General features: G+C 37.7%; 1 protein-coding gene and 1 non-coding gene across 2 annotated transcripts; one reads left to right on the top strand and one right to left on the bottom strand.

The window, feature by feature from the left end:
• Window positions 1-3,913: 3,913 nt before the first annotated feature.
• On the bottom strand, window positions 3,914-9,795 carry LOC142166820 (uncharacterized). Its single transcript, XM_075226256.1, has 7 exons — window positions 9,436-9,795; window positions 8,863-9,381; window positions 7,615-8,805; window positions 7,017-7,549; window positions 6,404-6,728; window positions 5,594-6,315; window positions 3,914-4,076 (listed from the first exon to the last, which is right to left on the bottom strand). The coding sequence occupies exons 1-7, from the start codon at window positions 9,793-9,795 to the stop codon at window positions 3,914-3,916; spliced, it is 3,813 nt and encodes a 1,270-aa protein (XP_075082357.1).
• Window positions 9,796-10,217: 422 nt separating this feature from the next.
• LOC142174311 (small nucleolar RNA R71) lies at window positions 10,218-10,324 on the top strand. The gene has a single exon (XR_012703584.1). It is a non-coding gene; the product is annotated as a small nucleolar RNA R71 (small nucleolar RNA).
• Window positions 10,325-14,060: the final 3,736 nt, after the last annotated feature.

Genomic DNA, 14,060 nt, shown 5'->3' with positions numbered 1-14,060 from the left:
GATCACAATTACACATATATAAAGCATCACATAGAGGAAACGGGACTAAAATACTCACAATGACTGGTCGGATCTTTACGGCACTAAGGAAGAGTTCAAGAAACTGAAGTTAAACTGAAGCTTGATAGTCTTTAGGAGTTATGATTTCTTAGTTTGAGTCAGTCCAAGTTTATTATTATTTTTAGGAATGAGTTGAATTAGGAGTTAATCGTTTTATGCAGATCATGGACTAATATGAGTCCTACTTTAGTGGTATGTTCTATTATGTACCTATATATAGGCTTGAAGATCTAAATGAAAAATAGCAGCTTTAAATATATATTTCCTTTATGTATTTTCTCTTCTTTGCTTCTCTGATTTTACTCTAACCCTTCTTTAACAAAATGATGACCAGCTAATTTCACATCAATGTAAATATTCTCTTCTCCACTTGTACTCCAAGTGCGGTCAAAGTCTCTAGAACGAATTCAGCGATAACATATCCACCATCCACCATGTGCCCTATCCTCTTAATACTTGCATCTTTTATTATTAAATTCTAAATGAAATTAAAGAAAGACCAACACCCATTGTTTGCTTTGATACATGTCAAGAAAAACATGCAGCAAGTTGCAATCTATTCGTAACTAATTAATTTTCCTCCTATAAATTAGTAAGCTTCCATCCTTTGAAACTCAATAAGAACAAAGCAAAATTTAAGAAAGTTGTAATATACTTTAAGGAACTGCACTATTGTCTTCTTCCGGATCAATTCAAAAGAGAGGGGAATCATGCCATTCTTTTATGTTTCTACAAATGTGAATCTGGATGGAGTTGACAACATCGATGCTTTCTGACGCTCCCAAATACACATGCAAGTATACGTGGTCGTACAAATAATAAAATGATAATTCGAGTGTCGAATCCACAGAGACTTGTATCAACTACCCACTAAATTTACCAAGATTGTTACTCAGTCAAGCCAAATTCGAGTTCAAGAATGTGATTATACTAAACTATAATTCTAAGTAGTAACTAAATTATCAAGTAGCAAAATAATTGTGGTGTATTCAGTAGAGACAAATATTTTAGGGTTGTGATCGATTCACCAATTCTATTGTGTTCTAGTTAACTATCCCTTTCATACAATTCACTCATGGTTGCTAATTAATCAATAATTGCTCTTATAACCTTCTCTCGAAGTACTACCCGCCTATTTAAAATAGATTAACGCCTATATTCCTATGGAATCAATCTATTAAGAATGCATTAAGATTACGATATTTAATTAAGCACGGTGACTAGGTATATTCATATCCTAACTACAAATTCGCCCCCCTTAAGAGTTAAGATCATGCTCTCTTCAATTCTTCTCTAATCTGGCTTTCCCAAGCATAGCGTATATAGTAAATAGAACCTAACTGCTGGCCAGACAATTAAGCAATTAATCACAGAATTGAAGAAACAATCATATATTAGTGAATTGTAATCAAGGTTAAGTCAATGTTAAACAACAATATTCACGGCTAAATCACAATCCCAGAACTATGGGTTTTAGCCACTCATGATAATACAAACAATTTTATAAGTGTTGGATAATTGAAAATACTAAGAAAAGATGAAAAAAACTGATATCTCTTCACTCTCGAATGCTTCTCGTGTGTCTTCTCCCTTCAAAGTGACGCCTCCCCCCTAAAAATAAGCTTAGTCTTGCTTTTATATATGTTGGGTAGGTCTAGGGCCGAAATAACCTTGTCCTGGGCAAAGTTGGACAAAATTCATGCCACCAGCGCCCAGCCCAGCGCTAGGTGTCGTTCCTGGCGCTGAAAATGCCATTTTTGATTTTCTCGTCCGTTTTGGATCTAGTCTCACACCTTTTGCCCCCAATTTCTCCTGGATCATTCCTACACATCACAACACCTCAAATTAATATAAATCAACACATTTTGCATCCTAAATTCATGAAACAAGAGTAAAACATGAGGCGATATACATATAAATATATATACTTTAAGCTAGACATCAACACCCTACACTTAGACTCTTGCTCGTCCTCGAGTAATGGGACTATCAAATATATCCCCAACTACGTTCAAGTCTCAATTATAGAGGAGCACTTCAACATTTAATCATACACTCAACCCTTGACTATGATCAATACCGGCACACAAGCATGAACATATAAAATTTCATATTCTCCCCGTTTAAGCATGCCCAAGTATAACATTTCAATTCAATCAATTCCAACAACCTATTTGTAAACACCCAACCTCAAAAGCCGACTTGTAATCACTAAGCATCCTCAACTCGAGTACTCACCCAACAAGAAAGTTTACAACATTACCAATCATTCATGAGATCATGTGCCCTCACCAACAAACAAAAGAGTGAATATAGATTAGTACACACATTCAAATATGCTTTTGAATATAAATTAAGGACATCACACAATTGAACAAAATTCGCTCACTCTCATAAAGAATTCATATGCATCCCGTGGTCGTACCATAAGCTTGCCCGTAGTGTACATCTCTACTAATCTAAGCTAGCTAAATCTAGGATCAATTAGGACTTTAAGATTGTAATGTAGGCTAAGGGACATGAATGATACATTTGAAAATAGTGACTAACCCTCCTAAGCACTTTAATACACTACACTCACAATTTGAGCCCATATTCTTCTCAACCAATTCACTTGCCACAAACCATATGCACATAGCTCTCTTTTCAATTAAGCACTTATATATTCCCACTAGCACAAATTACTAAGATTGGGAGGTGTGTATTTTTCTATATTATTTGAACTATCATATTTATTTTTTTGTTCTTTTCTTGCAATTTTTCTTTTCCTTTCTCTATTTTTTTACACACTCCATACATTAAAGTTCATCGGCTAGTGACTTTTGATTTCAATTTTCGTGCACCAAAAGGCCCTTCCATGGTTCCACTCGAAAGATACCCCCAATCTCTCAGTTTACTTCTTTTAGCGACTAAGTGCCTTAGGAGGTAAAGGTTCAACAATCTCAAATTAAGAACAAAATAGGGGTATGGCTTATAATGTGGGTGCCAAAGAAAAGGTCTATAGGCTCAAAGGGGCTAGCAACGAAAATTTTTATTTTTTTGTGTGACAAGCACATCTATGATCAAGCAAGAAATGCCTACGTCATCTCCACTATTAGCACAGCTTACAATTTTGCTTCGATTAACACACGGGGCAAGTTCTAGACTACACATGATAGAACAGAAGATCACAAATCCTCACACATACATTGCACATGACTCAATCAAGACGGTTCTGTTCAACTCTCAAGTCATGCAAGCACACATAATTGAGAAAATTTAAGCAATAATGCACTATGTGGCATACAAGTCAAACAACTGAGAAGAAGCGTCACAAAATAGGCTATTTACTTTACTTAGGCGTCACAATTCAAACCAAATATACGGGAAGATAGAATGTATTTCATAGCCTAATGTGCCAGCACCAACATGTCACTAAGTAGCTCAGAGCAACTCAGTTTCTTCCTAACCTACTCAAAAAAAAAAATTAAGTACCCGGTTCGAGCTACACCCTTGGAAAAGAACCGGCGCCCAAAGAAAAACTAAGGGATACTACCTAACTATCCTAAAAAAAATATCTTTTTGGTGTTTTTAATCGGACTCTATCCCTCAAGAAAATTATCCTAAAGATCCATCGTCGGGAAAAGTTCAAGTTTTTTCTAAATTGTTTTCTTTTTTGTATTTTTTTTCTTTCTAAAACAAACTAAACTAAAACTAGACTAAGTAAAACTAATAAAAGAAACGAATTAAAACAAATTGTTACAAGATATACAAACATCACAGGTAGTATTCCTCCCACCCCACACTTGGTCTATGCATAGTCCCCGATGCATATAAAATGTAAAACAGGGTAGGGTGAAAAGAAAACTCCCTGTCAGTCGGAGTCCTCCTCCTCAGCGTTCCCTCCATCAGCAGCTCCGGGCACATCATCATCAGGTCCTAGAGGCACCAAATCCATGGGCCCCATAATATCATCACCAACCTCGTCCTCTATGTCCGAGCCCTTGACAGTATTTACATCTTTCGACGAGTGAACACTGAGAACATGCCCTTGACAGTATTTATGTAACATGCTTATCTTGCAACACAAATAAGCATGAATCTGAGAACTCATCAAGAAATATGCCTAAGGTTGTCGCGCAAGTCATAAATGACCCCACACTTACAACCGAAGGCGCAATGTACAATACTTCACAACTTTGATCTAAAATGCTCAAGTGTTGCACTCCAAAGCTATGGTTACTCAAGACTTCCCCATGCCACGCAATAGCTAAAAGGTATTAATCAATGCCACACACACAAGTGATTGATCATGGCTTAGTGAATTCACCTTAATGTAAGCAAGAGGCATATGTTACTTCCCTTTTTACAACTACTACAACTACACTAAATTAGCTAAATTTACAATATTCTACAACATACATTATATAAGATGCATGGCGTGGGCAATACGTGTGCATTGAAACCAAACTCCCAAGCATGTAAAATCATCCCCACACACCCTACACTTAGACCAATATCATATACAAATACACCTGGTTACTCAGACTTCACCGGTGCACAAAATACTCATTCAAACATTTTAACAGATACCTTGTGGGCATGAAGTGTGTGCATTCTAATTGAACAATGATAGAACATGGTGGCCCTCCCAAATTTCAATGAAGTAGAGGAGATTCTAGTATACTACTCCGTATACAAAATAACCATACAATATTCGACCAATCTGGACCACCCACCATAAACAAATTCTTAAAAAACTACATAGGGGAAAAATTGGGGATTAGGGAAATTGAGGGATGGGAAATTCATGGTTATTGACCTATTAGAATATAAAAAGAATAAGAAGAAGAAGATAAATAAGAACATACCTGTAGAGTTTAGGAGAAGATCAAAAGAAAAACTTGAAATATTTCTGAGAGAGGGGTGAAGAAGCACGGCAGAAGCAGAAGCTAGAGAGAGAGATGCGTTTTAGTTTTTGGGTGGAGAGTGTTTTAGTTATGTTTTTAATTTGTTATGGGTGGGTATAGGTTATAAGATGGGTTTTAGTGTGAGAGCATGTGGGTAGATGGGTTGGGTTAGTGGGTATCAGAATAAAGTTAATAATCAAAATTGAAAAAGAAAAGAAAAAATAATTACCTGGTCGCCCCCAGCCCAGCGCTCCGCCCTATGCCTGGCACTGGGGGTTTGGAACATTCTGCCTTCAGCGCCCCAGGCAGCGTGAGGCGCTGTGCTGGGCGCTGTTTCGGCGATTTTTCTATTTTTTTTTCTTATAACTTCCCGATCCCCCGAGCCTTTTTATATATCCAATTTACATATCCCACACCATTCTACCATAATTTCTATGTCTACAAAGAAAATGCAAACTTTAGTCTACTCTAACTAAAATAATTAGAAAGCTAAGCTATGAAAGCAATAAATATTATCTTGCCTAGCGCCTGATTTAACATCGCGGCACGACACAGAGTCTCGCTTACTCATCATCGAGTACAACCTTGGTCTTCTCACGGTCAATTATTCCTCTCCAATAATGCTTGATTCTGTGTCCATTCACCAAAAATTTCTTTCACCATTTGAAGCTCGCAGCTCAATTTCACCATAAGGAGTGACTCTCACCACCTCAAAAGGGCCTGACCATCTCGGTTTTAACTTTCCAGGAAATAGCCTTAGCCTAGAATTGAACAATAATATATGTTTGCCTGGCTCGAAGTGACGCGGCTTTATATGCTTGTCATGCCATCGTTTTGTCTTCTCTTTATAAAGCTTAGCATTTTCATAAGAGTGCAGCCTGAACTCATCTAATTCATTCAACTGCAAGAGTCTTTTCTCGCCCGCGGCTTCAAGGTCCATATTCAACTTTTTAGTGGCCCAATACGCTTTGTGTTCAAGTTCAGCAGGCAAGTGACATGCCTTCCCATAAACAAGCTTATAATGCGATGCCCCAATTGGCGTTTTGTATGCAGTTCTATATGCCCACAAGGCATCATCTAACTTTGCAGCCCAATCCTTCTTATTCACACTCACCGTCTTCTCTAAGATTTGCTTTATTTCTCTGTTCGACACTTCAGCTTGTCCACTTATTTGAGGATGATATGACGTCGCAACTCTATGGCGGACTCCATATTTAGCTAGAAGGTTATTCAATAACCGATTGTAAAAATGTGTCCCTTCATCACATATCAAAGCACGTGGAGTCCCAAACCTTGAAAATATATTCTTTTTCACAAACGCACCTACCACCATGGCATAATTTTTTGGCAATGCGATCGCCTCTACCTATTTTGACACATAGTCAACTGCTAGCAAAATGTATTTGTTTCCTATGGACAATGGGAATGGTCCCATAAAATCTACCCCCCCATACATCAAAAATCTCGACCTCCAGGATGTTATTCAAAGGCATCTCATGCCTCTTTGTGATTGTTCCTGTTCTCTGACATTGGTCACACTTCTTAACAAATGCATGGGCATCCTTGAATAATGTTGGCCAAAATAAACCAGATTGTAATACCTTTGCAGCTGTTCTATCGCTTCCATGATGGCCCTCATAGGGTGATGCGTGACAATCATACAATACTAGTTCGACCTCCTTTTCTGGAATGCATCTCCTCATCATTTGATCAGCACACTGCTTGTACAAATATGGCTCATCCCAATAGTAAAAGTTCACATCATGTAGAAACCTCTTTCTAGTTTCAGATTCATTTTCAGGAGGAAGAACCCCGCTCACCAAATAATTCACATAGTCTGCGTACCATGGGGGATGGTCTTGGTTGATAGCAAAAAGTTATTCATCAGAAAATACTTCTTTAATTTGGCCACCCTCCTCCATGTGATCGTGATTTTCCAGCCTTGATAGATGGTAAGCTATTTGGTTCTTTGTGCCCTTTCGATATCGTATTTCCACATCAAATTCCTGCAATAATAAAACCCATCGCATCAATCTAGCCTTAGATTCTTTTTTTGTAAATAGATACCTGATTGCTACATGATCGGTATGGACTATGACTTTTGTCCCCACCAAGTATGCCCGAAATTTCTCAAAGGCCCACACCACAGCTAACAACTCCTTTTTAGTAGTGGTGTAATTTAGTTGCGCATCATCAAGAGTCTTACTCGCATAGTAGATGGAATAAAATATTTTGTCCTTCCTCTGTCCTAGCACTACCCCAATAGCATGGTCACTCGCATCACACATAAGTTCAAATGGTAAGGACCAATCTGGTGCTACAATAATGGGAGCAGCCACCAACTTCTTTTTGAGTTCTTCAAATGCCTTGAGGCAGGCGTCATCAAAATTGAAAGTTACATCTTTTTCAAGCAACCTGCACAAAGGACTAGCAATTTTAGAAAAATCTTTAATAAAGCGTCGATAGAATCCTGCGTGTCCCAAGAAACTCCGGACACCCTTCACATAAATAGGTGGAGGTAATTTTTCAACCGCCTCCACCTTTGCCTTATCAACTTCAATGCCGCTCCTAGACACTCTGTGACCCAACACGATGCCTTCCTGCACCATAAAATGGCACTTTTTCCAATTTAATACCAGATTTGTTTCTTCACAATGAGCCAAACCTTGCTCAAATTCTTCAAACAATCATCATAAGAAGACCCAGAGACTGAAAAATTATCCATAAAAACTTCCACAAATATTTCCACCATATCGGTGAAAATAGCCATCATACATCTCTGGAAAGTAGATGGTGCATTACAAAGACCAAAAGGCATTCGCTTGAAGGCGAAAGTTCCATAAGGATAAGTAAAAGTGGTCTTCTCCTGATCCTCTAGGCATATGACAATCTGATTGTATCCCGAATAACCATCAAGGAAACAATAATATTCATGCCCCGCTAATCTGTCCAACATTTGGTCAATGAATGGAAGTGGAATATGGTCCTTGTAGGTTGCTTTGTTGAGCCTTCTATAATCAATACAGACTCTCCACCCAGTCACAGTGCGAGTAGGAATTAGCTCATTTTTATCATTCTCAATCACAGTCATCCCCCCCTTTTTGGGCACACATTGAACTGGACTTACCCAGTTACTGTCAGAAATAGGAAAGATGATACATGTATCGAGCAACTTGATTACTTCCTTCTTCACAACCTCCTTCATAATTGGATTTAACCTCCTTTGCTGCTCTACGCTAGGGCGGTGTCCATCTTCCAAGAAGATTTTATGCATGCAAAACGATGGACTGAATCCCTTGATGTAAGCAATTGTCCACCCAATAGCCTTTTTATGCTCGCGAAGTACTCTGAGCAATTTTTTTTCTTGTGTGTTAGTCAAGCTGGATGAGATAATCACGGGCAATGTCTCAGAGTTTCCCAAATAAGCATAGCGCATATGCACTGGTAGGGGCTTAAGTTCTAGCTTTGGAGCTTCTTCAATAGATGGCTTAGGAGGGGTCAGAGTGACAGGCCTGTCCAACTCCTCAAATTTTCCAAACCCATGGACATAACTGCAGGACATATCAAATACTTGCTCAATTTCTCCCATCATTTCATCTTCGTTGTCTTCTTCATCCCCAATCAAAGCTCGTTCAAGAGGATCTATATGGCTCATATAAGGCACTAATGATATAGCATCACTTTCCACCACAGAAATCATGGATAGCTCTTCATATTGGGCTGGCAATCTGAGTGCTTTATATACATTGAATACCTCCACTCGATCGCCTACTCTCATCGTCATCTTTCCTTCGCAAACATTAATAATATCTCGGCCCGTGGCTAAAAATGGACGCCCCAAAATAAATGATACTTCCTGATCAGACTCTTAGTCCAAGATAATGAAATCAGCAGGGAATATGAAAGAACCTACTTGAACTAACACATCTTCAATTACTCCTTCAGGATGAGCAAGGGAGTGATCATCCAACTGCAAGATTACCGTTGTTGGGCGTGGCTCACCCAACACCAACTGTATGAACACAGATAGCGGCATCAAATTAATGCTCGCTCCAAGATCACATAAGGCTCTCCCGGCTGTATGCTTACTAATCGAGATTTGGATAGTGAAACTACCCGGATCCTTCAATTTCTGAGGTAGCTTACTTTGAATTCTTGAGCTACATTCCTCAGTGAGTGCCACAGTCTCGAACTCGATCAACCTCCTTTTATTTGCCACTATGTCCTTGATGTATTTTGCATATTTGGGCACTTCTTGCAAGATGTCTACCAAAGAAGTATTAATTTGCACCTGCTTCAAAATATCAAGAAAATTTTTATACGTGGCATTATCCTTCACCTTCTGTAATCTTTGAGGGAATGGAGGTGGTTGCCTCGCATCAAATGGTGGAGGTTGCTTAGCCACCACCTCTTCAGCTGGCTTCTCAGATTCCTTTGATTTTTCTTATTCTGACTCTATAGTGGTTGGCCTCTCATTAAAAGTCACTTGTTTTCTCTTTTTCGATTGGACTTCTTCTAATTGTCTCCCATTCCTCAATGATACGACATTAATGGATGCCTTAGGATTAGCTTCAGTGTCACTTGGAAGAGCTCCAACTGGTCTAGTATTTTGGGCACTGGCAAGTTGTCCCACTTGGCGCTCCAAACTTCTCATTGTTGTGGCTTGGGCTTGCTGATCAGCCATCAATTTCTTCATCATTTCCTCAACGTGACTTGTTGAGTTTGCTTGTTGTTCAGCCTGAGGTGGTCTATATTGTTGTTGAGGTGCTTGTGGTCGGTATTGATTTTGAGCATCTTGATTTCCACCCTGGATGGTTCCTCCGATTGGGATTGTAAGTGTTCCCATATTTGTTTGTCTGGCCCCTATTTGCATTATCCACAAAGCAGACAGACTCTATATTAACTGGGCATAAGTCGCTCGTGTGATCCTATCCACATACTTCACAAAACACTTGAACCTGTTGCACTGGTTGAGCTTGTTGCTTGTTAATAACCATGGTCATCTGATTGACTTGGTTGGTTAGTGTAGAAATCTGCGCTGATAATGCCGAGATGACATCTAACTCGAGAACCCCTGCAGATTTTTGTACCGTATATCAGCCCATTTCTCCTTGCCAATCTGGATTGCTTTTGGATAATTTGTTCAATAATGCATATATCTCGTCAAAGCTTTTCTCCAACACTTGACCTCCAACTGTAGCATCTACCACAATTTTTGTTTCAGGATGGAGCCCTTCTATGAAAGTATGAGCTAATACTTCGTTTGTCTAATTATGATGAGGACAGTCTCTTAGTAGCCCCTTGAACCTCTCCCAAGCTGAGTATAAAGACTCCCCCGCTTTCTGTTTGAAGGTGACTATCTCACTTCTGATCTTTGCAGTTTTGCCTGAAGGGAAGAACCTTGCCAGAAATTTCCTTGCCAGATCATTCCATGATGTAATAGAATTAACTGGTTCTGCCTTCAGCCATCGCTTTGCTTCGCCCAACAGAGAGAATGGAAAAAGTGTGAGCCTTACATAGTATGGAGTGACCTCGTTAGTGATATAAGTATCACTAATTTCCAAGAAGTTTAATAATATGCTGTTGTGGATCCTCGTGTGGAAAACCCATAAACTGCCCATTCCCATGAAGTAGATGGATCATGCTCTGCTTCAGCTCAAAGTTCCCAGTGATACTGGGCTTCACAATGCTGGAGGTGACATTAGCAATGCTGGGCATTGCCACCTCCTGAACAACCATATGTTCCTCTGCCATGTTCACATGAAATTGAATAAGTGCATGAATATTATTCGTGTCCCTTACTTCCCTCAACCTCCTATGAAATGTTCTCTCAGGTTCGGGGTCAAAGCCTTGAAGTCGGTCCTGGCTTCTGACCCTGCGCATTCAATCAAAGTTCCTGAGATCAGAGCAACAATCAAGTAATGTTAGACTTGACGAAATAAACAATGAAAGTAGAAAATAGAAAGTAGTCAATATTCAAGTCCCCGGCAACGGCGCCAAAAATTTGTCGCTCCCCGACAAGTGTACGTGGTCGTACAAGTAATAAAATGATAAGTCGAGTGTCGAACCCACAGAAACTTGTATCAACTACCCACTAAATTCACCAAGATTGTTATTCAGTCAAGCCAAATTCGAGTTCAAGAATGTGATTATACTAAACTATAATTCTAAGTAGTAACTAAATTATCAAGTAGCAAAATAATTGTGGTGTATTCAGCAGAGACAAATATTCCAAGGTTGTGATCGATTCACCAATTTTATTGTGTTCTAGTTAACTCTCCCTTTCATATAATTCACTAATGGTTTCTAATTAATCGATAATTGCTCTCATAACCTTCTCCCGAAGTACTACTCGCCTATTCAAAATAGATTAACGTCTATATTCCTATGGAATCAATCTATTAAGAACACATTAAGATTACGATATTTAATTAAGCACGGTAACTAGGTATATTCCTATCCTAACCATAAATTCGCCCCCTTAAGAGTTAAGATCATGCTCTCTTCAATTCTTCTCTAATCTAAACATGGCTTTCCCAAGTATAGCATAGATAGTAAATAGAACCTAACTGCTGGCCAGTCAATTAAGCAATTAATCACAGAATTGAAGAAATAACCATATATTAGTGAATTGTAATCAAGGTTAAGTCAATGTTAAACAACAATATTCATGGCTAAATCACAACCCCAAAACTATGGGTTTTAGCCACTCATGATAATAGCAAACAATTTTCTAAGTGTTGGATAATTGAAAATACTAAGAAAAGATGAAAAAAACTGAGATCTCTTCACTCCCGAATGTTTCTCGTGTGTCTTCTCCCTTCAAAGTGGCGTCTCCCCCTAAAAATAAGTTTAGTCTTGTTTTTATACGTGTTGGGTAGGTCTAGGGCCGAAACAACCTTGTCCCGGGCAAAGTTGGACAAAATTCGCGCCACCAGCGCCCAGCCCAGCGCTAGGCGCCATTCCTGGCGCTGACAATTTGCCAACACTGCCTCTGGCGCCACAGGTAGCGGTGGGCGCTGAAAATGCCATTTTTGCTTTTCTCGTACGTTTTGGCTCTAATCTTGCACTTTTCGCCCCCAAGTGCTCCCGGATCATTTCTACACATCACAACACCTCAAATTAATATAAATCAACACATTTTACATCCTAAATTCACGAAACAAGAGTAAAACATAAGACGATATACATATAAATATATATACCTTAAAGCTAAACATCACTTTCTTCTCTGCAGCTATCACAGCTGTTGCTTCCATCATCGGCAAACCCGAAAACGTAACGTGTCTCTTTCTCTCTTCCCTATTCTTAATATATACATAGTGTATTATGTATGGCTTCTTCTCGTATGCTGTCTAGTTTTTCTCTCATCAGTCCTCTCTTTGTTCTTTTAGGTACCACCCTCTTCCAGGAATTGGGGTTGGAATTTTTTTTTTCTTCTCTTCTCGTATGCTGTCTAGTTACTTCTAATGCTGGAGAGCTAGTTTTTTATAATATTAAACTAAGATGAGGTTAAATAAAACGATATAGACGGTAAAAATCATATAGCCCACCAAACTTTAGTGGGATTGAGACATAAATTATATAATGGTAGTAGTTGTAATATAATTTATTACATCCCGCTCTCGTTGATCTTGTGACTGACACTCTTATAATCTAGTATTGTTTCTACACTACTACACATCACGTGATTTTTAATTATTTTTACGTACTCATATGAATTTCTTTTTATTTTCTTTTTTTGTCTATTCAAAAAAAGAGTATTATCACTTTTAGCCCGCCGAGAAACTATTTACATATGGTAGTCAAAAAATATATAAAATTTGTATAATTTTTGTATATAACATACAGAATGTATACATATACAAAAATATATAAATTTTATATATTTTTTCGGCTATTATTTTTACAGCGGCTATACAGTTTCATTTTTCCAAAAAAGAATGATTCCTTTTTAAATTTGAAAATTATTTAACTTATAGTCACACAAATATTTTGTCATGTTTAACACCACAAGTTTTAAAATAATTATAGTCACACAAATATTATAACGTATTTAGGTTCACAAGTTTTAAAAGTATTTTTTTTTAACTCTGTACCAATCAAATAGCTAGGATCACATAAAACGGAGGGAGTATCATATATAAATAGAAAATTAGAAATCATGATAAAGATACACGTTGCTTTATTTTGATAAGATATCGCATCATAGACCGGAGTTGAAAGAGAGATGCTCAAACTATTGAATTTTAAGGCTAAATGGTAGACAACTAAAGTAGTTATAGAGATACATATCTTAATCAATATACTAATAATGAAAAAGGTACACATTAGCTAAATTAATGGTAAACATGTAGGAAGAGGATTGGGAAAGTGAATTATTCTCCTTATCCAGATATCACTATCGGAAGTTTATCTAGACAATCAAATATTCCTAGTAGCATAACAATTATAAGCATTTGCTTTTCTGTCTTCTATTATGAAGTTTTCTTCAAGAAGTTCTCTTACTTACATTTTTATAATTGCACCCTCTAATGTGCAGAGTTTGTCTCAAATATGGATGTTCTAAACTTCATTCTTTAAGAAGTCTTCTTGAATAGCTCCATTTATTAGCTAATGAAGACTACTAACCAGAAAGATAAGTCAAATTACCTGTCATAACATATTATTCACCGGTAGTTTGAAAAACCTTTATAGTACTGGTGTATATAAATTATAATTTATATGTACATATTACTAATATTAATAAGTGATAAAAGGAAGAGTTTTGTCATCCTCACAGTAGTGGATCTTAATTTGTTAGAGTTCTACATTTATCCTTACAATTTTCAGTTAATTCCTTTTACGTCCTGTTAATCTTATCTTTCAAAATCTTGTCCTTGACTCAAGAAAAAGATATGTATTTAAGAAACAAAAAGAAAAGAAGAAGCTGGAAAGTCTGAAAGCATTAATTGTGATTGACAGAAAGCAAAAAAGCTACAACGTGATCTCAAAACTTGCCCACATACAAAGCCCAAAAAGCTCAAAGTTCCAAGTCAACAAAAATAGGAGATAAAAAGATCTCAACTTTCACAATGCAGATGGTTATGTGGAACAAAAGTACAATAATTT

The sequence above is a fragment of the Nicotiana tabacum genome, chromosome 2 (assembly GCF_000715075.1).
Source record: "Nicotiana tabacum cultivar K326 chromosome 2, ASM71507v2, whole genome shotgun sequence".
Lineage (NCBI taxonomy): Eukaryota > Viridiplantae > Streptophyta > Magnoliopsida > Solanales > Solanaceae > Nicotiana > Nicotiana tabacum.
Note: the sequence above shows the minus strand (reverse complement) of the source record. Positions and strands in the feature narration are given on the sequence as shown.

Bases quoted from the DNA above. Each gene is read 5' to 3' on its own strand.
- LOC142166820 (XM_075226256.1), bottom strand. From the start codon at position 9,795: ATGGGAACACTTACAATCCCAATCGGAGGAACCATCCAGGGTGGAAAT. The intron at 8,806-8,862 runs GTAGGTTCTTTC...GAGTCTGATCAG, and splicing joins TTGAAGATGTGTTAGTTCAA to GAAGTATCATTTATTTTGGG. The intron at 6,316-6,403 runs GTATGGGGGGGT...GTGTCAAAATAG, and splicing joins TGGAGGTCGAGATTTTTGAT to GTAGAGGCGATCGCATTGCC.